This window comes from Camelus dromedarius, chromosome 30, assembly GCF_036321535.1.
Source record: "Camelus dromedarius isolate mCamDro1 chromosome 30, mCamDro1.pat, whole genome shotgun sequence".
Taxonomy (NCBI): domain Eukaryota; kingdom Metazoa; phylum Chordata; class Mammalia; order Artiodactyla; family Camelidae; genus Camelus; species Camelus dromedarius.
This window is the reverse complement of record NC_087465.1, coordinates 315533-337723: the sequence shown is the minus strand read 5'-3', so window position 1 is coordinate 337723 and position 22191 is coordinate 315533. Positions and strand designations below refer to the sequence as shown.

Sequence of the window (22191 nt, the reverse complement as noted above, 5' to 3'; positions counted from 1 at the left end):
TTAGGTGCAGATAGTCGGGCCGAAATACTGAGATTACGCAGACGATTTTTAAAGGACCAAGAAAAACTGAGTTTGATTTACGCCAGGAAAGTTGTTGTTGAACAAAAGCGGGAGAAGGTTTGTATCCGCCTCTGGAGTTTGGTTGGTAACAGCTGCTCTATCAGAGGACGTGCACTGAGGAGACAAGCCTGCCTGCTGGCCTGCAGCCTGGTCCCGGGGCCTCGGTCCGTGTGGCCTAGCATATGCATGTGCGGTGGCCCCGAGCCCCACTACAGCCTCTGCCCTGGGGCTGTGCTCCCCCGGGACGCCGGGCTTCCTCCTCGTGGTGGAAGCCTGACCGCCCGTCATCCCTGAGATTGATGTCTTACAGCCTCAGCCCCTCCGACCTCAAGGTCGCAGCCTCGACCCACCTGGGGGCCCACAGGCTGTGGTCGGAGGGGGAGGCCGTGCCCCTGGAGGTGCTGGGCGTGGAGGGAGTGTGGCCGGCGAGGGGACAGTCTGCTGCAGACACAGTCCTGGTGGGAATTAATAGTTAAACACCTCTCAGTGTGGAAGTAATGAGAGACTTTGGTTAACCATAGCTTCAGTGTGACACCCTATCAGTAATTATGACCGACTGTTGTAAAGACTGGATGGTGGCAAAAGAACTGTCTTGGTTCTAATTTAGTTTAAGGCCTCAAGCATGTAACTTCCACATCTGCGTGTGCCGTGGCCGAGCGGCTCTGCTGTGTCTTCCGTGAAAAGCAGACGTGCCTCTGTGCTCCCTCTGTCTCTGTAGCTGCAGCTCTGCAGGGAGGGCCTCGGGGACGCGGCTGCTCCTGGTCCAGTCTCGTCCCGACCAGGCTTCCTGAGGGTTGGAGCCGGGGTCGTGGGCAGGAAGTGCAGGGAGAGGCCTGGGCGGCCGGGCGGCCCTGACACCCCTGCCTCATCTGAGCCTGGTTTACGGCTCTAAAAAGTTTTAAGTCAAGTTCTCTGGTTTCAGAGGAACTCAGATTTCTCTGTGAGACACGTTTCAGTAATCTTCTGGTTTTCATGTGGCCGTGTCATTGCCCATGCGGTAAAGCACGCTGATTGAGCGTCCTGGATGAGGGCTGTCTCGGATCCACTCGTGAGGACACGCTGACGGTCTCACGGCGCGTGCTGCTGACTCCTGCGTGAGGGTTCTCACCTTCCCGTTTCCGTGGTGACAGGAGGTGCTGGCTGAGCTGAGAGTGAGGCAGGACGCGCAGGTCGTGCTGTACCGGAGCTACCGTCAAGGAGACCTGCCTGATGTCCAGATCCCACACAGCAGCCTCATCGCCCCGCTGCAGGCCGTGGCCCAGGTGGGTGCTGGAGCCTGCCCGGGGCGGCAGGGCCTTGTGGGTCAGCACGAGGGCTGGCCTGTCCCACATGTGTCCTGGCCCTGCTGCTCCCGGCTCTGTGAGCCTCTGTCCGGGGTTCTGCTCACACTGATCAGACGGGGCAGTCTCTCTTACCTGCAGCATTCGTTGAATGAAACAACGTGTAAGTTGCGAAGCCACTTAAATCATGGCTTATACAAACCCTTTCTGGGGGATCGGGGTTCTTCCTTCCCTGGGAATTTAGTAGCAGAGGGCTGGGAATACTTTTCTCACTCGTTAGGGGATAAGAATATCAGGAGTGAATGGCGTTTTCTAGCCGAGTTCCTTGACAGAAACAGGATATTTGTCCCTAGAAAGTCTGATTACAATCCCTTTGACTTTAACTGAAATAACTTTTAAAGTCAAAGAGTATTATATGTTAATTATACTAGGTGCTGAGACACAGTGCTCTATGTTTTACTGCACTTGAGTTTGCGGTACTGAAATTGTTTATAATAGGTTACATCTGTGTAGCCCATTACTGTTTCACAAGCTTTTAATGAATCAAAATAATTACATTTTGACAGAATTTGCAGAAGCAGCACACAGTCCTTTGCCATCCCTCCAGCCGCCCTCACAGCTGACGTGACTAGCGCTGTGTGAAGACCTAGAAACTGACATTGGCACTGAAAATATTATTTACTTCTACATTCATGTCTTCACTTAAAAACATAGACAGTGCCTCCCAGGAGCTGTTCTTAGAGGCCGTGGAGGGTGGCGCTGGGGTGACAGAGCAGGGCAGCCTGCCGTGTGTGCGGGAGGCGGCTGCTGGTGATGCCCGAGTTTCATGGCCCACAGATGGGACTCTAGGAGTTAAAGCTGGCGCCTGGTCATCTGAGGGTGCTCCAGGCTCTGCTCCATCCCTGAGCACCGATCTTCCCACAGCCGTGGGCGGCTGTCCCCTGGCCTGGGGCAGGGACCGCAGGCCCAGACTCATTCAGGCCTTGAGCTTTGAAGTCTGCGTCTCTGGTCCTGAAATCCCTGCTGTCATGCCTTTTGTAAGACTCGTGTCAAATGCGTGTCGTCAGGTAAACTCCAGACCTGCCCGTCCATGGCAGCTGCAGCTCCTGTGAAGCACAGAGTGTGTGTGTGGGTATGTCTGCGTCTCAGGTGAAGCTGTGACCTGTCCCCCTGCCTGTCCACAGAGGGACCCGATAGTCGCCAAGCAGCTCTTTAGCAGCTTGTTTTCCGGGATCATGAAAGAGATGGACAAGTACAAGACAGCATCCGAGAAACGCAGCGTGACTCAGAAGGTGCTGCAGGACTTCAGCCACTTTCTCAGCACCACTGTCTTCTTCTTCCCGCCCTTCATCTCCTGCCTCCAGGTGCGACTGCTCGTGCGGGGTCCTCGGGAGTCTGCCGTTTCCCAGGTTGAAACAAGGCTTTTAACAGAGCGGTCGGTGCCCTCTCTCTGGGCCGCCTCTTCCCAGACGGGTCGATGCGGTTTATTTGTATTTCAGAAAGGCACTTATCCATGACAGAATAATGAGAAATGAAACTTGGCACAAAGTTGTCCTGATCTTACTAAGCCAGTCCCTTCAGTGTCACTTGGCGCTGTCCTAGCCCTGCCCACTCCTGTGGGAGCTCCTGCTTGCACACGGGGCGGGGCCTGGTGGTGGAGGGGGCGGGGCCTGGTGGCGGAGGGGGCGGGGCCCGTGGTGAGGGCCCTGGTGGACTGTGCACGCTCCAGACAGTGGCCTGGCTCTGGGATGGTGTCTAGGGCAGCGCGGCTTGAGAAGAGAGCCAGTGCAGACATGCTTTCATAACTACCAGACCTACTTACTAGGAAATTACTTTCCAATGTATGAAGTGTTTTCTTTGCCGTTCAAAATTTGGATCGTTGCCAAGTCCCTCACAGACAATCTTTTGGTTTCATTTCAGTATTTTTGTAAGTACTTCCTTCCCTGGAGTAATTCAAAAATTACATTCTTTAATATCACTTACCAGTAGCTCTCGTTTGTAAGCTAACTGGGTGGCAGTTCCCTGAGATGAGGCACTCAGTGTCCCTGCGTTGCCCTTTCTGACGGGGCGGGAGGCTGCCAACGTCGTTTCTTCGCAGGCGTTAGCTGCTCTGCTGGCCTGTGATTCACAGGTAGAGCCCCTCCCTCAGCTTCTCCCTGAGACGCCAAGCATAAGGCTGAGCAGTTGCATTGATTCAGTCAGTATTTCAAAACAAGTTTCTCTACATCGTATTCTGAAGTGATTTTTAAAATCTGTATTTCTAGTTTTGTTCCTAACATTGATTTAAAAACTAGGTCTTCTGGTTGCTGTTGGGAGAGTCATTGACCGTAAGTAAGCAGGCAGCTTGTCGCCCTCGCTCGCTGTGGGCCCTGAGCCTGGGACAAGCAGCCTGAGGGCCTGCAGGGCCGAACTTGGGCCTAGACAGCTCTCCTGCCTCCTGTCTGGAGCTGCTGTCTGTGTGTCTGTCCAGGCACCGCAGGGCGTGGGGCCGGTGTTTGCAGGAGAAACCCCTTTCAGCCACTTTCCCATAACAGTCAGTGACTCCACACGTACCTCAGCTCGCTGCCCTGCATTTGTGCTATTCGTTGCTTGTTTGAACTTCATATAAAATTTTTATTTCTTTCACCACCAGCACCCTTGTTGAAGGTGTTGTGTGTGCAGAACTGTGGAAAACTGAAGTGGACAAGTGGCCCTTCGCCCGGTACAGTGAGATGAGTGTCCAGGCAGGAGCCCTGGTATTAACCCCACTGGACAGTCAGCACTCTGACATCTGGGCATCACCACTGTTCTGTTTTGGAATTTATAAGAAGTGAAGTCAGTTGGCTGAATTTTTTTGCTTAGCAAATCTTTCTTTATAGAAAAGTGTCGGCAAGATTACACACACAAGTTGATCTTGAACACGGACTTAGAACTGATCTCACTGTGAGCACCTGACTACGTATAAAGGAACTCTGCCCCAGTAAAGCTGTTTGTCTACTGAAACAGTTTCTCTTGGGCAAATAGGAATAAATCTTCAACTGGGTGCAGTCAGGACAACACTGTTTCCCACAGCGTCTGGAACATAGAAGGTGCTCAGTCAGTATTTACAGGCTGAGAGGGTTACTTGAAAATTAAAAATAAATTTGTTTTAAGGTATTATTATCCTACTCAGGCCCTCCCTCTCCCGATGACATGGTGCTGTCTCAGAGCTCCGCCCTCAGTTCAGACGGAGCCTTTCTGTGCTGTTAGTGGAAGCAGGGTTGTTGGAGTCTTGTCTCCTCCACCACCTGTTCCTTCTACAAGTGACAGACATTTTTGTTCGCTTGTTTGGAGAATCTGAGTTCTCCAAGATTCCAAATGTGGAGCTCAGGTCAGCGCAGTGGGAAGAGGTCCGTGTTAGTGGCGTCCGTGCAGGGCACTGCTGCGGGGAGGGGTGGCCATGGCGGGGGGCTCTCCCAGGGACGCGCAGGTCTGCTGTCAGGACAGGGCTGTCCTGCTGTTCGTACTGCTCTCTCTGTCGATTTAGGGTTTTTCATTATTTTTGTGTACGTAGAACTCTTAAATTGCGAGCCACAAAGTAGAGGTCAGTGTGGTGATTACTGGAGTCCTCCGTCAACATTACTAGTCAGCCCGGGTGGACGGAGGTGGGAGAAGCCGTGGGGAAGCAGAGGTGCACATGCTTTGGGGGACTGGACCTGAAATCTTCATGTTTTAGGTGCTTTTCTTGCGTCTTCAGGCTAAAACATTCCTGGAAACTGCCATTGTGTCTGCACATAAAGAATGTGCGTGAACGTCTCCATAGTCACAGTAGTTTTGCTGCTTTAAATTAATCCAGGATTGGAAGAAGTAAGAGGTCATTTCCTCCTTTGAGCTAATTGGATGTTGAGGGAAATTTAATGTAATCACACAGAGATGTTTGGCTGTAACACAGGTGGTCAGACCCTCTTCACTTCAGTTGCATGAAGTGAAGCTAGTGCTCGGCTTGTGTGGATGTGGTCACAGGGCCACAGCCTGACAGCTGCCATCTGTGCCTTTGCAGGAGGTGAGCTGCACACACGCCGATCTGCTGAGCCTTGACCCCGCAGCTATCAGCACCAGCAGCCTGGCCAGCCTGCAGCAGCCCGGGGGCATCCGCCTCCTGGAAGAGGCCCTGCTGCACCTGGCGCCCCGGGAGCCGCCCGCCAAGCGGGCTCGGGGGACACCCAGCCTCCCTCCTGATACTGCCCGATGGATGGAACTTGCAAAGTAAGCCCTGCGCCCCGACCCTGCTAGGGGCCCACAGTGATGGGACACCTCAGCTTCACTTTGACAGAAAAGCAACACATAAAGCTGACAGCAACGTGCTCCACGCCCCAGGAACTGTTGTCACTGCTGCTGTCTTAAACGGGGGAGGCTGGGCCGCGGGCAGGGCAGACTTTGGTTCGTGTCAGAGACTGGCAGTGAGGCTGGCAGGAGTTGTAGGACCAGGATTAATTTTCACCAGCTTCTGGGTTCTTGAGCACATTCCAAATTTTAGGGCTAGACAAGGGTGCCACGTAGGCTACCACAGACGTGCAGTGAAGTTACTGTGACAGTCTAACACGGAACAGGCTCATTTAATAAGTCAGTTTATACACTGTAAACCTATGACCTTTTCAGGTTTTTATTTAAATGCAGTTTAGAATAATTTCTGCCTTCTGTCTGGCTAAAGTTGTAAAATTTAATGGTGACTTCATTTTTAAGACTGTATTTTTATAAAACAAAAATAACATACATCTTTTTTAGCTAATATAATGTGTAACATCTTGATTTAATGTCATTTCATTAGAAAGAAGACTTTAGAAATACTGGGGTATCTGCTGATTTGGACTTTTTAAAAATTTGTCTCATAGACTGTACAGGTCGATTGGAGAGTATGACACCCTCCGTGGGATCTTCAGCAGTGAGATAGGAACAAAGCCGGTCACTCAGGACGCGCTGTCAGCAGAAGCAAGAAGTGACTATTCTGAAGCCGCTGAGCGTTACAATGAGGTAACACTGGTCTGCAGCCATTGTTGGCTGTTGCACTTTTGGCTGAATGGATTCAGAGCTTCATAACGTCTCAGCCTTATTCCCTAGCGTTTACACCAAGGTTAGTAGCGGAGAACGGTTTCATGGTGGCCAAGTGTGAGCTCGTCTTCGTTGTGCCTCTAACCCTTTCAAGAAAACATGGTTGAGCAAGAGAGAAGGCAGAGCGCGCTTCCTAGCAAGCGCTGTGAAACTGTCAGGCTGTTTCGGTATCGGAAACTCTCATGTCATTTCTCTTTGAGTTGGTTTTGGGAAGATGACTCAGCTCGGTTTTGCACATGTTGCGTTTGGGGTGAGGGTGTGGAGCAGGGACGTCCTGGAAGTTCGGGGGCTGTGGCCTGTGGGGACTGGTGGGGTAAATTCTTCTGCAGGTTCGTAAATGTCCCGTTTTCTCATTTTCACTCTAAGAACTTTCTAATAATCCACAGTATGTAAAGTAGCTTATGAGCCATTTAATGGCTTTGGTTTATTAACTGGCTTCATTGGTAGGGCTGCCTCCTGGTGGGGCTTTTATCTTCATCGTTGTGTTAATTCCTCCCAGGTTACTCGGCCCTCTCCTCTGAGATGGCGGTTCTGGGTGTGGGGGCTACTCCACCTCCAGGCAGGCGTTCTCATTTGTGCTGATGTAGCCTCTCCTCCACCAGGCTCTCAACAGACAGGAGTGGGCGGATGGCGAGCCCTCGGACGCTGAGAAGGACTTCTGGGAACTCGCAGCCCTCGACTGTTACAACCAGCTTGCCGAGTGGAGGTCGCTGGCCTACTGTTCCACAGCCATTGTTGCCAGCGAGAACCCCCCGGACCTGAATAAAATGTGGAGTGAGCCGTCCTGGCAGGTGCGTGGAATCCGTTCTGCGGTCACTGAAGGCCCCTTCTGGGTCGCCTGTGTTTCTCATTCATGAAGTTGCTTAAAGCGTTTCAGAACAAGGTGGTGGTTGTGACTATTAGGATATTTGTATAAACCGACTTCCCCCCAAACTCTGTGTTCTTGTTAGACTGCTTACTGCTTGTAGCTAACCTTTCACAGTAAGTGGGTGCCTTAGAAGTGAGCGTCACCTCCTGGTGTGGCCGCTCGGAGGCGACTCCTGCTGCGTCTGTGCCGGGGCAGTAGTCTGGCCCCTCGCACGTCGCTCTCAGCTGTGCTTGGAGCCCCTTGAGCCACACCCGACGTCCAGCTGTCTTTCAGCTCAAAGTAGTTCCCATTTTCTGTAGTTCACATCCTTGTTTACTCTGTGGTTGTAAAGTGAGCAATTTCAGATGAAAATGTTTTTAAAATTGTAGTTTTAGGTTTGAAGCATCCAGCGCCATCAGTTTGGCTCTAAACCTTGACCTGTTAAATTATACCAAAGGTCTTGTGGTGGTAAAAGCACGGGGTGACGCAGGTCCGCTTCCCGGCGTCACAAGCAGGATCTGTGCTCCTCAGGAGACCTACCTGCCCCACATGATCCGCAGCAAACTGAAGGGGCTGCTCCTGGGAGGGCGCGACCAGTCCCTGCTGACCTTCGTGGACGAGGCGGGGGCCTTGGCGCCCCGGCGCGCCCTGCTGGAGCTGCACCACGGCCAGGAGCTGAGCCTCCTCTGCATCCTGCAGGACGACATCGACCGTGCCAAGTACTACGTCGAAAACTGCATTCAGGCTTTCATGCAGGTAACACAGGTGCACCAACCCGAAACGTGCCGTTGCTGCGACGTCTCCCAGTCAGCACCTCATGCACGGCAGTCCACGCCTGCCCTCCTCCCCTGCACTTGTCTCCGCTGACCCCTCCGCACGCTGGCCTCTGTGATGGTGCCTTGCAGAGGTTCCACCTTCTGTCTTCCCTTGGGTTTCCTCCTCTCACTGCAGACCCTCCCCCCGAGCGGCCAGGCAGGGGTCTGCGGGCCGTGTCCCCACCTGGGTCTCTGCCTCTGTTGTCGGCTCGTTCTCTTAAGGCCGCGTCCTGTATAGACTCTGGTAACCTTTGTCACTGGCGTAAATTGACATTCACTGTCTTTATTTTAGTTTTTAAACAAATTTTAGGCTGATTAGTACACTCGAGAGGAAGTCTATTGAAGAAGAAAAACTGGCTTCTGTAGTTGGCAGTCTTACATCACAGGAGGTTGTCATTTTTAAGAATAGGTGTCAACAGAGGTGGTGTGTTCCTGATTTTATTGCTTTTATTGATTTTGTTGAGCCGAAATGTGACAGAAAGCCTACGTTGAAGCAAATTTAGGCCACGTGTCAGCTGCTCTGGTGGCCTGATTATGAGCCTCTTGAGGCAGGCTGCGTGATGCATTTGCAGCACAGTTGCTGTATTTCATATTGTCCTCAAGAACTGTGTTAAAATCTAAAAAGTAATCTGACTTGTAAACAAAGCTGAATAACTTTTTTCCAGAATTATTCTAGTATTGACGTCCTGTTACACAGAAGCAGACTCACCAAATTGCAGTCTGTACAAACTTTGATCGAAATTCAGGAGTTCATCAGCTTTATTAGCAAAGAAGGTATGTTTCATGTGTCCCTACTGTGTTTTTTCCTTTTATAATCATGGAAGAGTGTCGGCATGCGATCTTCTTGTTTAGTGAAAGCACACGCTTCTTAATGTGTGGCTTAGGAACTGCCTGGAGTTTATTGTACAAACACGCACTTTGGGGTGGTCGAAGTAAATGTTTAAAATGGTCGGGTGCTGTTCTGGGCACTGAGGAAGCTGCAGGTCGTGAGTGATCGGCACCACGTGGTGTGTGTGGCACAGAGGCGAGCACAGGATCCCACAGGAGAGGTGGGGACAGAACCTGCCTGGTCCGGGGAGCGGGGCTCACAGAGGGCCGGCCCGCCTGGAGGTGCTGCAGGTTCTGTGGGTGCAGGAGGAGGTGGGGGCCGCTGATGGGGGCCCCCAGGGTCCACGGGAAAACGTACGTCTTCACAACGGTAACGTATTTTAGTTGTAACTCTGAATTCCCATTTTTGTGCTAAATAATTAAAAATAGCTATGAAACACTTTCCAGAGAACTAAAAACTGGCGTTCAGAACTGTCTGCCCAACTGTTCTCAGGTTGAACTTGGAGAATCATCTGCATGCGTGCTGTCGGCGATGCACCGCTCCAGCAGCGAACTCTCTTTTCTTTTATTTCCTAGTTTTTAACCCTCTCACGAGGTGGAGTCTTTCTCCTCATGTTATAAGGGCTTAGATTAGATAAGTCACCTGAGCTCGTATGTGAGGAACCTGACTCCGAGCTCAGGACTGTCTGACCTACACTGTGGTCTCAGCACTGCTTTCCCTCCAGCAGAGAGAAGACCGAAGTGCTCAGCGTTAGCAGCATGGGATCTAAGTCCCACGCGGGTTCTCGTGAACTGCTCTTCCGAGGGCTCGGAGCCAGGCCGTGTGGGTGCTGCCGCTGTGACGCGGCCTTGTGCACCGGCCTGGCAGTGCCGACGGCAGGCGCTGCGGGTGTTCCCATGCCTGGCGCGCACAGAGTTGCCCTGTGGTGACACGGGTCAGATTTTGCCAGCCAGAAAACGGGTGCAGTGCTGTGAGAAACTTGTCAGTTTTCAGCGCTTTTTAGATTTTGGAATTGTGGGTGGAGGACTGTGGACCTGTGCCGAATGCAAAAACTCTTATTTTCTCATCTTTCCTCTGTAGCCTTAAGAAATTGAGTTTCACTGTCAGAAAATATTAAATGGTAACTTTGTGCTCCTGCTGTGAAAGTTGAGACAATGTTTTAATTTGGACAAGAAATTTGAATGAAGTTTCTGTTTACCGTTGGCAGCTGCACATTGTAAGTCGGTCTTTTCACCAACCCGTGGGATAGTCACACTCGAATATTATTTTTAGGTAATTTGTCATCTCAAGCTCCCCTTAAGAGACTCCTGAGAGCCTGGATGAACAGGTATCCGGACGCTAAAGTGGACCCCGTGAACGTCTGGGACGACGTCATCATGAACCGGTGAGATGTGAGCCTTTTGAGCTGAATTTGGATTCTTTTCTGAAGTTGCCAGAGTAGCGTTTCTCTCAAACTGTGATGTAGGAAAACGGGGGGTTTGAGCCTTGTGGGGGCCAGTTTCCACTGCGGTTGTTCTGACGAAGCTCCCTGTGGCTGCAGATGCACCCGTGGGGAGAAGCCAGGGTCCTGCTCCTGCCTCAGGGCTGAGTGTTGGGGGCTGAAGTGGCAGCAGAGCGGAGCTGCATCACAACTTCTTGTTCTGCTGTCACAACTGGGTTTCTGAGCCTCCCGCCTTCTGCCTCCCGCCACGCAGTTGTATTCACGCTTCCGCAGGTCTGAGATTATTTCACGCCCCGGGAAGTCTGCAGGCAGATGGTAACATGCATTTCAGAGACGAGGTTGTGATGATTGTGTGCAGATGCACACAGCATGCGGGACTGAAGGACTGTGACCCCGAGTCGTACCGTTTCCTCTGCTACTACAGCTTTTTAAAAATGTACTTTTTATACTTTTGATTTTTTAAACTTTTAAAACTTTTTATTTTGAGATATGTTCTTATCTGTAGAAAAGCTGCAAGAAAAGCAGAACTCCATTGTGCGCCTTTTACCCAGATTCACAGTTTTTAACATTTTGACATCATGCCGCATTAGCTTTGTTCTCTTTCTCTCTCCACGTACGCGTGTGTGTTCTTTGAGCCACCGCAGGGTGAGCTGCACACGAGCGTCTCTGCCTCTTACCAGTCACCTTCCCTAAGAGAAGGGCGCACGAGAGCCGCAGCGCCGCAGTGGCGTCTGTTTTCATTTCATTCTGCGGCCTCAGCTCCAGTGTCGTCAGCTGTCCCGTTGGTGAGCTTCAAAGCACTTTCTCCTCTCCTGGGATGGGACCCCGTGCAGAGTCGTGTTCGCATTTAGCTGGGAGGTCTGCTCAGTCTCCTTTAGTCGCGGACAGTTAGCTCCTCGGCCGTCCCTCGTGACACTGACACTTCCGAGGCGTTCACCTCAGGTTGGTTTGGTCTGTGTGTCCTCGTGACCGACTTCACCCCCAGGTGATGCACTGGGCCCGGTACTGCTGGGGTCCTCGTCCAGCGGCGCCACATCTGGAAGCACAGTGTGTCTGCCTGGTTTTGCTGGCGATGCCCACGCTCCCCCGTGTGCAAGGCCTGCGCTTCTCCCTCTGCAGCGGTCGTCAGCGTGGGAGACGCTGGAGACGTGCCGTGTCTCGCTTCTCGTAAGATGCTCGCTCACGTTCCTCAGCCCACGTCGTGTAGGGAGCACCCTTCCTTCTCCCCCATCTGCGTGTTTACTCATTTTCTCAAGTGTTAATTATCAACGTAGGAGCATGGATTCCAGTTTATGTCATGGAATGTAGTATTTATTTCGTGTTCAAGTTGTCCCAGATGTGGCTGGTGGGAGACCCTTCAAGCTGATATTCCAGGCTCATCTTGCAGAAGTACTCCCTTTTAATTCTTCTAGAAATGTTAGTTTTAGTTTCTTACCATTTAGGTCTATGGTCCAGTGGAACGTAGTTCTTGTAGATGGTACAAGATGGGGGTAGACGTCCACTGTCTCCATGTGGCTATCTGCTGGTCTAGTCCCACTCGTTCGAAAGTCTTACTTACTGTCATTGAATGGCCTTTGGCACCATTTTTTGAAAATCAGTGACCATGTGTGTGTGGGTCTGGTTTTGAACGCTGTGTTCTGTTCCTTGACTTACGTGTATCTCTTTTCACAAGATCAAACTGTCTTCATTACTGTTGCTTGACTCAGATAGGGTGGGGGTGAGCTCTCCAACTTTGCTTTTCTTCATAAAAAATGCGTTTATTTTATTTGTAGTTATATATACATCTTAGAATCTGCTTGTCAACTTCTACCCAAAAAAACAAAAACCCAGAGTTTGGGATTTGACCGACTGTAGGTCAGCTTTGGGAACTGCCGTCTTAACAACACGGAGTCCTCGAAGTCACGGATGTGGGGCGTGTCTGTTTACTTAGGTCCTGTTTAAGTTCAGTGATTTGTGTTTTTCAGTATGGAGGTCTTCGATGTCTCTTGCCAGATTTGTTCCTAAGTATTTAATGTTGTAAGTGGAGAGTTTTTCTTGTACTTTCCAACTATTTGCTGCTCGCATACTGGTTTTCTCACAGTTTTGTTTTGTCATGAATGGGTATTGAATTTCGTCAGATGCGGTTCCTGCATGTGTGGAACTGGTCGTATCCTCTGTCTCCTCTGTTGTGCGTACGTCTGTCGGGGCCGTGTTGTCTGCAGTGCTGTTCGGGCCGGCTGTCTCCTCACTGACTCTCTGTCGGGAGGCCCGTCCCTTGTTGGATGTGGGGTGTCGAGCGTCACTGCGTTGCTGTTTTCCCTGCTAGCTGTGCTTGTGTTTGCCTGGTACACGCAGGTGCTCCGATGCGGGTGCACACGTATTTACAGCCGTTAAGTTTTCTTGACAGATAGGCCCTTTATTGTCATGGAAGGACCTTCTTTGCGTCTTCTTGCTGTTGTCAGCGTGAAGTCTCCTCTGTCTGATAAGGTGCAGCTCACCCTGCTCCACCCGGGTCACTGTCTGTGTGGAACCTCTTTCTTGTCTTTGCTCTGGTGGTGGTGTCGTCATGGTGGAAGTGAGTCTCCTGTAGGCAGCATGCCGTCGGGTCTTGTTTTACCCGCTCAGCCATTCTGTGTCTCTCACGTGGAGAATCCGACCCCTTTACGTTTCAGGGACTCCTGACGGGTCAGGACTTACTGCTCCGTTTTGCTGGTCGTCCTCTGACGTCTCTGTGGGCATGTGACCTCTGGCCGCTTCCCCTCCTCTCCTCCTGTGTGATCTGATGACCTTCTGTTTGGTGTGCCTTGACTTCTTTATCATGCCCTTTTGTGTACCTACTGCAGGTTCATCCTTTGTGGTTATTACCATAAGGCTTACACAAACTACTTTGTGACACCCGGATTTAACAACTTAACTGTGGTAGTATTCTTTTAAAAAAACTTTTTTTTAAGTTAAAAAAATTTTTTAAGTTTTTATAGTTTTTAAATGTTGCTTTCCATTTACAGTTATTACAAAATATTGGCTGTGTTCCCCGTGTTGTATAAGACATCCTTGAGCCTGTCTTACACCCAGTAGTCTGTATCTCCCACACTTTATTGCCCCTCCCCCCTACTGGTAACCACTAGTTTGTTCTCAGTATCTGTGAATCTGCTTCTTTTTTGTCATATTCCCTAGTTTGTTGTACTTTTTAGATTCCACATCATACAGTATTTGTCTGACTTACTTCACTTAGCATAATACTCTCCAAGTCTATCCATGTGGCTACAATTGGCAACATTCATTCTTTTTTATGGCTGAGTAGTATTCCATCACATATATACATATATATATATACACGCACACCACATCTGCTTTATCCATCCATCTGTTGACAGACACCTAAGTTGCGTCCATGTCATGACGATTGTAAATAATGTTGCTGTGAACACTGAGGTGCGTGTATCTTTTCAAAGTAGTGTTTTTGTTTTTTGCAGATGAACACCCAGCAGCGGGGTTGCTGGATTACGTGGCAGTTCTGTTTTCACCTTCTTGAGGCCCCTCCCTGCTGTCTCCCACAGGGGCTGCACAGTGCACACCCCACCAGCGGTGCCCGTGGCCTCCTTTCCCACGCCCCCGCCTCATGTGGTGCTTGTGGTCTTTTTGGTGACAGCCAGCTGGCAGGTGTCAGGTGGTGGCTCGTTGTGGTCTTGATTTGTGTTTCCCTCAGGATTTATCCAGTTTGAGCTCCGCTAAGCTTCTTGAATCTGTTCCTCCAAATTTGGGGAGTTTTCTGTTACTGTTTTTCAGGGTCTTTTGCCCCAGGTTTTCTCTCTCTGTGGGGTGCCAGTCACACACATTTGAGACCCTGAGGCTCTCTTCACTTGTCTTCAGTCTGGTTTCCCCTCGCCCTTCAGAACACGTTATTTCTGTCGGGCTGCCTTCTGATGCACTGTTGTTTCCTCTTAAGTCAGTCCAGTGAATGTTCTATTTCAGGTATCGTATTTTTCAATAAAATGTCCATTTAGCTCTTGTTACACTCTCTCTCTACGAAGATCCCTGCCTTTTCATTTATTCCATGTGTATTTTCTTGGCCCACTGGCGATAGTTAAAATAGCTGTGTTAGGGCCCTTACATGACCCTTCCAGCCTGTGGGTCAGCTTGGAGTTGATGCCTGCTTCCTTGTCCTTTCCACTGAAAATGGATACGTTTCCTTGGTTCTTTGAATATCCATTAATTTTGGGTTGTATCGTAGCAAATGTGGATGTTCCCTGGCGTGGACTCCCGAGTTCCTGTGCGGCTCCCAGGACGACATTAGTTGCTCTGCCCGGCAGGCGGTCAGCCCGGTCACACTGAGACGTGGGCTCTGTCCTGCTCTCTGCTGCCTCAGGCTCGGCTCAGTTCTCAGTCAGCTCTGCACACACGGCGTCCGGTCGCTGCGGCCCCTGCGGCTTCATGTTGGGGGCTGGGGCTCCTTCTCCGGCTCGGACCCCGTTCCCACTGCCGTGCTCGGTTTCTCCAGGCACTGCGCTTCAGGGCCCGTCGGACCCTCGGTCCCCTGGGCGGCCTCGTTGAGGGCCCCTCATGGAAGGAAGAGAACAGGAGCTCGTCTGGTGGCGAACCTTCCACGGCCGGTGGGCCAGTGCGGGGGGCGCAGAGCTGCGTTTTGACCAGCGCTGCCACTGGTTAGCAGCAGCAGGACACGGGCAGGGCCAGACCCGGGGCTCTGCTGTTTTGGGGAAGAGGGTGCCCTTCCTGGCTTCCTTCTCCCGGGCTGACCCAGGAATGGCAGGTGCCGGAACAGTCCTGCCTGTGTTCACTTTGTTGCTTCTCCGGGGCTTCCTTACTCGGCCGCCTGGAGCGGAGTGTGTTCTTCAGAGCCAGGAGGAGGCCCCTCTCACGGGAGAGGACGTGTCCTCCTGGCCCCCACCGCCCTAGCCGTGAGCCCCGCTCACGCCGCAGCACAGCCTCCTGCCTCAGCCGCCCCTCCGTCTCTGGGCGGTACCGAGCACCTGGTTCGCACCAGCTCCCTTGCCTGGCCCTTGGGCGGGAGGGGGCGGGGAGGAGCGCAGAGCAGGTCCGTGACTGGAGCGGGAGATCCCGATGGCGTGAGACATGCCGCAGCGCTCCCGAGAGAATGGGAGCTAGCCCCTGGGTGAACAGAGGGTTAGCTGGTCACTCACTGGGGTGAATTTTCACGTTAAGGCCCCTCGTCAGTGTTACCGACCATGAAAATAATGGAAACAGAGTCACGGAGCCAAGTCGGGCGTGTGGGTTGTGAATACAGATGGCCTCCCAGCAGTGCGGCCTCATCTGTGCCATTCCGCGTGGCTCTAACCTGTTCGCTGCTGACACCGTCCACCTTTGGGAGGGACCTTAGATTTGGAGGAAAAAGAAAGGCGGTGTTGACCTGACGCACAACCCAGTGTGCTGTCTGCTTGTTAAGAGAGCAGGTTGTGACTGAATCTTTACCCTGTGGAGGTGGGAGCAGTAAATGGCACCTGGGAATTCTGTTGAACTATCCTTGGTGATCTTCCAAGACTTGGCTCATCAGAATGCAGCGTGACTCCCGCGCCGGGCGTGAGCGTCCTAGTCTGAAGACGAGGGCGGGTTTACCAGCCGCGCGCCCTCCGTCTGACCCTGCCCCGCAGCGGCCTGTGTGTCGGAGCCTCCTCTCGTGAGTCTGGCGCTAACTCTCGGTCTTCTTTGCTTTGCGTAGATGTTTCTTTCTCAGCAAAATAGAGGAGAAGCTTAGTCTTCTTCCAGACGGTGGCGGTGTGGACGCGGGCGGAGACGGCGGCTCCGGGGACGAGGTGGACGTGCGGGCCCCTGCGGGAGATGTGTGGTCCCTGATCGCCGGCTGCAGGTTCTCCATGAGGATGAGGATGGCGGAGAGCGCGGGCGAGCAGGTGGGCCCTCTGTCCTCCGCTGGGTCAGGGCTTCACGTGTCCTTCCGTCTGAGGCCAGGGACAGCCGTGCAGTCAGTGTGCTGCCTTTGTGGGAAAGTGAACTTGAGGAAACACTTCAAATTTTACAGAAAGCCTCTGAGAGTTTATCGTCTACCTATTAACCACTTCAGAGTGATTATTTCCTGTTACTTAGAAAGAAAACCTAGTACCAGGTTTGGTAAGTGAATGCTCACCAGTTAGGTATAAATTGTGTTTAGCTTTAGTTTGTGGAAGTGTATCATTTGATAAGATTCCCTTCTTGATGTAAGTGTGCTTTGCTTAAAGGTTGCACATAAACTGTCTGGTGTATTAAACTGTTTTTCATGTAGTTAAACCCTCTTAGAATGTTCCGGGGGAGCTTGCTCCTGCAGTGACCCTACACTGATGGCGACTGTACGGCACAAAATGTTACTCTAGTGGAAATAATGACTGTTTCTGTGTTGTGGGTTTAAAAGCTCATTTGTAGGATTTTCCTTAAGGCGGGTGTTGTGCCAGGAATCTGTGCATTTCAGCCCAGAGCAGCACATCAGTCCCTGCGGGGAAGGCAGAGGGTCAGGCTCCCGAGGACCCGCTCCTCCCCGTCTGTCTCTCCACGTGCTCTTGTCTCAGATCCTCCTTCGTGAGTCTTTGCAGCTCCCGCCTTGAAGCTGGAAACAGCCATGGATGTTTCCTGTCTTCCTTTAGTGAGAGAGTTTCTCACCAACTGTGTCCTGCTGCTTCCAGAAGCACTGGCCATTTCTCCTTCCATCTTATGAGCTCTGGGTGCAGCGGGCCTGGCCGTGGTCCAGGGCGCTTGGCTGTGGGGGTGCAGGGGGCTTCAGAAGGAAAGGCGACTCGTGCTCCCCACTGCTGGGTGGAGGAGGAAAGGGGGCGGCTCCCTGGAGGAGGAGGCATCTGGAATGGCAGGAGAGGAAGGTGCTGAGTCCAGTCACACAGAACCCTGAATGTGAGACCCTGGGAACAGCAGCGTCTGCGTGCGCAGAGGGTTGTTTCCTGATCCTGGTTTGCGGTGGACTGTGAAGTACGTACGTGGCCTGGAACGGAGGCCTGGAGCCTCCAGGAGGGAGGTTGCTGAAGGTCTGAGTAGCCCAGCTGCGGTGGAGGTTCTGTGGGAGACGGACTGCTGAGCGGAGAGACAGACACCACGAGTCTCGAGCTGGGCACTGGTGGGAGTGAAAACAGTGTGAAGTGTCCACTTAAAGAAGGAGACACAACAAGACGGAGGCGCTAGGGGTGACGAGGACGGTTGGGCCGTCACTAGAAGGCGCAGGTCTGAGGAAAACGTCTTTGGAAGCAGAATTGGAGGCATCGATTTAGACGACGTCCAGTAACAACCACCAAATGAAACAGACAGACTGCTCAGTAAAGCTCAGAACTGGGCCTCTGGTGACGCTCAAGTGCAGAGACCTGATGAGGGGAGGGGTCACGTGGACATCACAGACCTGACGCGGTTCAGAAGACACAAGGGAGTCTTTGCCACCAAACAGCAGGAGGTCAGACAACCCAGCAATGAAACGGACGAGCGTCTGGATCGACGTTTCTCCCGAGAAGACGCACAAGTGTCCACAAGCAGGTGGAGAGTCCGCAGGCCGTCGGCCAGGCCCACCATCCAGACGGCTGGGGTCAGAAGGAGGGTCCCGCGTGCGGGGGTCTGGGGACAGTGGCCGTGGAGACGCATGGAGCTGCTCGGACAGGCAGGCAGTGCCCACAGTGCCACTCCTGGGTCTGCACCCACACAGACGTTTGTACACAGAGTCTTTATTTTCACTCAGATTAGCAAAAAGAGCATTATTCAAAATAGCCAAAAAGTGGAAACAGCCTGGGAGTTTGTCTGTGGGTGAATGGCAGATCCAGTGTGTGTCTGTGCAGGAGAGCAGCACTCAGCCCTGAAGGGGGGAAGCTCCCATGCACCACCAGACACAGGACCAGCGCACCTGCTGCTGCCCTGGGAGGAAGTGTGACCGGAGGGTCCGGAGGCACAGGGAGGGCGGGGTGAGGGGCAAGCGCCTGTGGGCGGAAGGTTCTGGAACCAGATGGTGTGGTTGTCGCTCAGTGCGTGAATGTGTTGAAGACGTTGGGCTGCACTGACTGGGAGCTGTGTCCCCACGACTTGCAGAAAGACACCCAGTAACTTACCGTGGAGAGTCCTGGGCCGTGATTTTACTTCTGAATTGTCCCCGTCATTTTCTCTCCTGTACTGTGCAGGGCAATTTCTCACTTGCCATGAAACTGCTGAAGGAGCTGCACAGAGAGGCAAAGACGCGGGAGGACTGGCTGGCGAGGTGGGCGCAGAGCTACTGCCGGCTCAGCCACAGCCGCAGCCGGGCTCAGCGCCGCCCCGAGCAAGTCCGCACGGCACTCAGGACCGTCTCCCTGCTGGGTACGGCCGCCCCTGCCCCTTTCCGTGGCTGGTGTCCACCTGTCTCCTGGACTCCAGAGGCTTTCGGAACTCTTACTTCTCTATCTGTAAGATGAAGTGGAAGTTAAAAATGTTCTCTTTAACACTTAGTCAGATTTGGGGTGTTACAGTTTAATTATTCTGAGAACTTTGTTTACATACAAGAGCTGCCTAGAAAGGTACCAGGAAAGCCTTCTTCCTCGTCAGTGCTCCGTCTGTGACAACGTGGCCTTTACAGCTGAGGGTGTAGCGGACCCCAGGTCTCGTGTATGTGTCCTGGTTGCCCAGCAGGCCCCGCTGAGCGAGTGCCCAGCCTGGCCCAGACCCCACCCTGCGGGGCGGGTGCTGTGAGGGCCAGAGTCAGCCCGCCTGCAGTGCAGACAGAGACGCACCTTCCACGCGGACCCCAGGATGGGAGAGGCATCCGGTCGTTGGGAAGGGGGAGGAGGAGCGTTTGCTGAGTCAAGAGGACACTCAGTTCTCATGGGAGTAGTTGGCTGTGGTTGGTAACAGCCGTGTGAAACGAGCAGGGGTCCCGGTGATCACGCGTCTGAGGGCTGTGTCTGGCCAGGGACGGTCAGCCCACAGGTGGGCGGGCAGTGTGGCCGTCGGGGCTTGCTGGGTGTCGGACGTGGTCCTGGACCTCTGCCTGCCAGTCTCGCTGAAGGCCACACGTCAGTTTAAAAGCGGGGTTACCAGCGTGTGCGCGCAAGCACGTGGGAGCCTTTGTGGGCTCTGTGACAGTGGGAGGTGTTTTGACAAAATGCGGGATGACGCTTAAATAAAAGTTTCAGGGATTTAAAAAAATTTTTTAAAGTATTTTTTTTGGTGGGGTAATTAGGTTTATGTATTTATTATGATTTTTTGATGGAGGGACTGGGGAACTGAACCCAGGACCCTGTGCACGCTAAGCACACGCTCTGCCACTGAACCGTGCCCTCCCCTGTTCAGTGTTGTAATGGTTGAGCCTCTGGACTCTGGTCACTGCTGTGGGCAGAGAACACCTGTCATCAGTGAATTCAGGAATTTCCTCACCAGTGTCTGAAGTTAGTTTCTTAACCTTCAAGACTTCACTAGTTTCTTAATACAAAACAATTTTTGTGCTATGAATACCTTCTTTTTAAATTACAGTACTCACTTCTGAAAAAGTCGTGTGTGTGTGTTTCATGCAACAGGTGAGAACACGTCAAGCTTCTCAAGCAGAGACGGCCAGGCTTTCCGCAGCCGGAACGTTCTCCTGGGCACTGCATACCGGATCCTGGCCGACGCCCTCCGTGGGGAGCCTGCCTGCCTGGCCGAGATGGAGGGGAGCGAGGCCAGGAGAGTCGTGGGGCTCTCTGCGTGCAGTTCCGAGGACACGCGGGAGGTAGTGGCCCTGCGTGTGGCCCAACTGTCCACCGTGCAGGCGCTGTGTCTCACTTCGTGTTTTTAGAACGCACTTGACAGCTAAATGCAGCCAAGTTGCTTGTTGGAAAGTTGACACACTCCACGTGTTTCCTGTTTATCTTAATGATACCATCTCTGTGTGTGTGAGAAATGAGAAGCCTGTGTTGGATTGATGTGGACAGCTCTTCCACGATTCTGTCCGTGGAACTGCCCTTGAGCCGGGCCGATGCCGTGTGGGGAGTCCGTCTGGCCTTTACCGCTTTTTAACTGTTGCCGGCTTCGTGTGCTCTTCTCAGATGGCTGTGCCGACGCTTCCAGCTGGGGCGCGCCCCACTTCAGCTGTGTCCGTGCCTCCTGCCTCCACAGGGCCCCCAGCCCTTCTTAAGCCTGACCCGGGGCTGTGGGGCCCACACTGGGCTGGTCCCTTTCTGGGTGGTTCTCAGGGCTGCAATCGCACTGGCCTCTCGCCTACCCCAGCTGGGCAGCCCTCGCTTCTGCACGTAGCCAGCTTTCGTGTATTTATGGCCCATGGGTCACAGGCAGGAAGCAGAGCCCTTCCAAGAGTGTCAGGCCCACTCACAGGGCGCTGGGTCTCTGGATTGCAGGTGATCGCGGGTCTGTACCAGAGAGCGTTCCACCACCTTTCTGAGGCCGCACGGACAGCTGAGGAGGAGGCCGGGCCTTCTACCCGGGGCCAGGGGCCTGCAGCCGAAGTGACAGATGCTTACATGGCGCTGGTGGATTTCTGTGACCAGCAGCTCCGTAGGGAGGAGGAGGCCACGTCAGGTGAGTGTCGTATTAGCGCAGAGTCTTAGGAGTTTTGCCCGTCCTTCTGGCTTCTTGTTTGTCTTAAATGACACGTGTTCTGAGAGAAGAGGCAGGATGTTGCTGAGCAGCATGGCCTGTGCGCGAAGGGAGTCGAGCTATCTGTCCTTCCACTTGCTAAATGCAGTACGTTCATGGGTTGCTTGTAGCTTTGCTCTTACTGGCTTCTATGGTCTGCCTCTTGCTCCTGGAATAAATTCAGTAACCAGCAGCTCACCCTTGCGTTCCCAGCCCCGGAAAAATCTGAGCTTCGTGCAGAAGGCGTACCTGGTGAAGAGTTTAGCTTCAGGAGGAGTGGTCTTTGTCCAGCCTGAAAGTGTGTGTCTGGTGTTTGTGGAGCTTAAGTAGTTGTTAAAAAGTGAACAATGATGACCACAAAATAGAAGCCAAAAGGGGGAGATGTGGTCGCTGTTAAATCTGTGATTCGTGTCTGTGTGGGTTTGTTGACCGTTCTGTCTCCTTCCCTGTGCCCGGTAGCTGTTGAGTCTGCAGCACTGCGGACATATCCAGCCCTTGTGGTGGACAGGATGCTGAAAGCTTTAAAGTTACACTCCAGCGAGGCCAGGCTGAAGTTCCCCAGGCTCCTGCAGATCATAGCGCGGTATCCGGAGGAGACCCTGAGCCTGATGGCAGAAGAGGTCAGTCCTTCCGTCTCAGGAAGGGGACGGGACAGCTTAAAGACAGGGTCCTATTTGCCTCCAAACACAGACGGTGTGCAGTGACCACTGATTTTCGCTCTCTGCCAAGAGCATACGTCATTTAAATCTGCATAGAGGAGTGTTCATACTTCCGCACTGTTCTGTTCTGTGTGGTGTTGGTAAGAATGCTACGTCTGAGCAAGGACCCTGGGAGATGGAGGGCTGCTTCTGGGCAGACGTCGGGGCTGAGCTGCGTCTGTGATGTCCCAGGTGCCTTTTGCTCCGGTCACTGTTGAGCAGCGAGAGCAGGAGAACGTTTCAGGGGGCACCGGTGGGCCCAACCCGTCATCGGGCCCACGAGGGCCCCCGCCTCTCCCCCAGGGCCATTGGAAGGATCCTTGGTGATTCTGTGGGTGTTTAACCGGAAACCAGGGCCAGGCTGAGCTGACAGTGTAGTAGTGTGAAGGGTGACAGACTCGGTTACTTTGCATGATAGGTCTGTAAGCCGCCCTGGTCTCGGAGCTCTGGAGGGCAGTCCTCCGCGTGCTGGAGCCGTGGGCTTTTCAGTGGGTCCTCAGCAGGAGAGTAAAGTAAAATCAGAAATGCGGTATACGTGGGTTTTTCTCAAACAAAAGGAAAGAAATATTTAAGTTAGGATTTCAGTTTTCCCCAAGTCACATTTATATATAAGAAGAACAGCGT

The 22191-nt window shown here is 52.6% G+C and overlaps 1 protein-coding gene across 3 annotated transcripts in view; it reads left to right on the top strand.

The window, feature by feature from the left end:
* PRKDC (protein kinase, DNA-activated, catalytic subunit) overlaps positions 1 to 22191 on the top strand; it is a 120126-nt gene that overhangs the window by 83216 nt on the left and 14719 nt on the right. For all 3 annotated transcript variants that reach the window (XM_031441651.2, XM_031441650.2, XM_031441649.2), the window contains 14 exons: positions 5 to 117; positions 1191 to 1322; positions 2525 to 2704; positions 5359 to 5564; positions 6191 to 6329; positions 7010 to 7198; positions 7786 to 8010; positions 8735 to 8843; positions 10171 to 10282; positions 16014 to 16203; positions 18448 to 18622; positions 19816 to 20006; positions 20632 to 20812; positions 21329 to 21489. In XM_031441651.2, the coding sequence (XP_031297511.2) occupies positions 5 to 117; positions 1191 to 1322; positions 2525 to 2704; positions 5359 to 5564; positions 6191 to 6329; positions 7010 to 7198; positions 7786 to 8010; positions 8735 to 8843; positions 10171 to 10282; positions 16014 to 16203; positions 18448 to 18622; positions 19816 to 20006; positions 20632 to 20812; positions 21329 to 21489 (2303 nt within the window). The remainder of the gene's footprint in view (positions 1 to 4; positions 118 to 1190; positions 1323 to 2524; positions 2705 to 5358; positions 5565 to 6190; positions 6330 to 7009; positions 7199 to 7785; positions 8011 to 8734; positions 8844 to 10170; positions 10283 to 16013; positions 16204 to 18447; positions 18623 to 19815; positions 20007 to 20631; positions 20813 to 21328; positions 21490 to 22191) is intronic.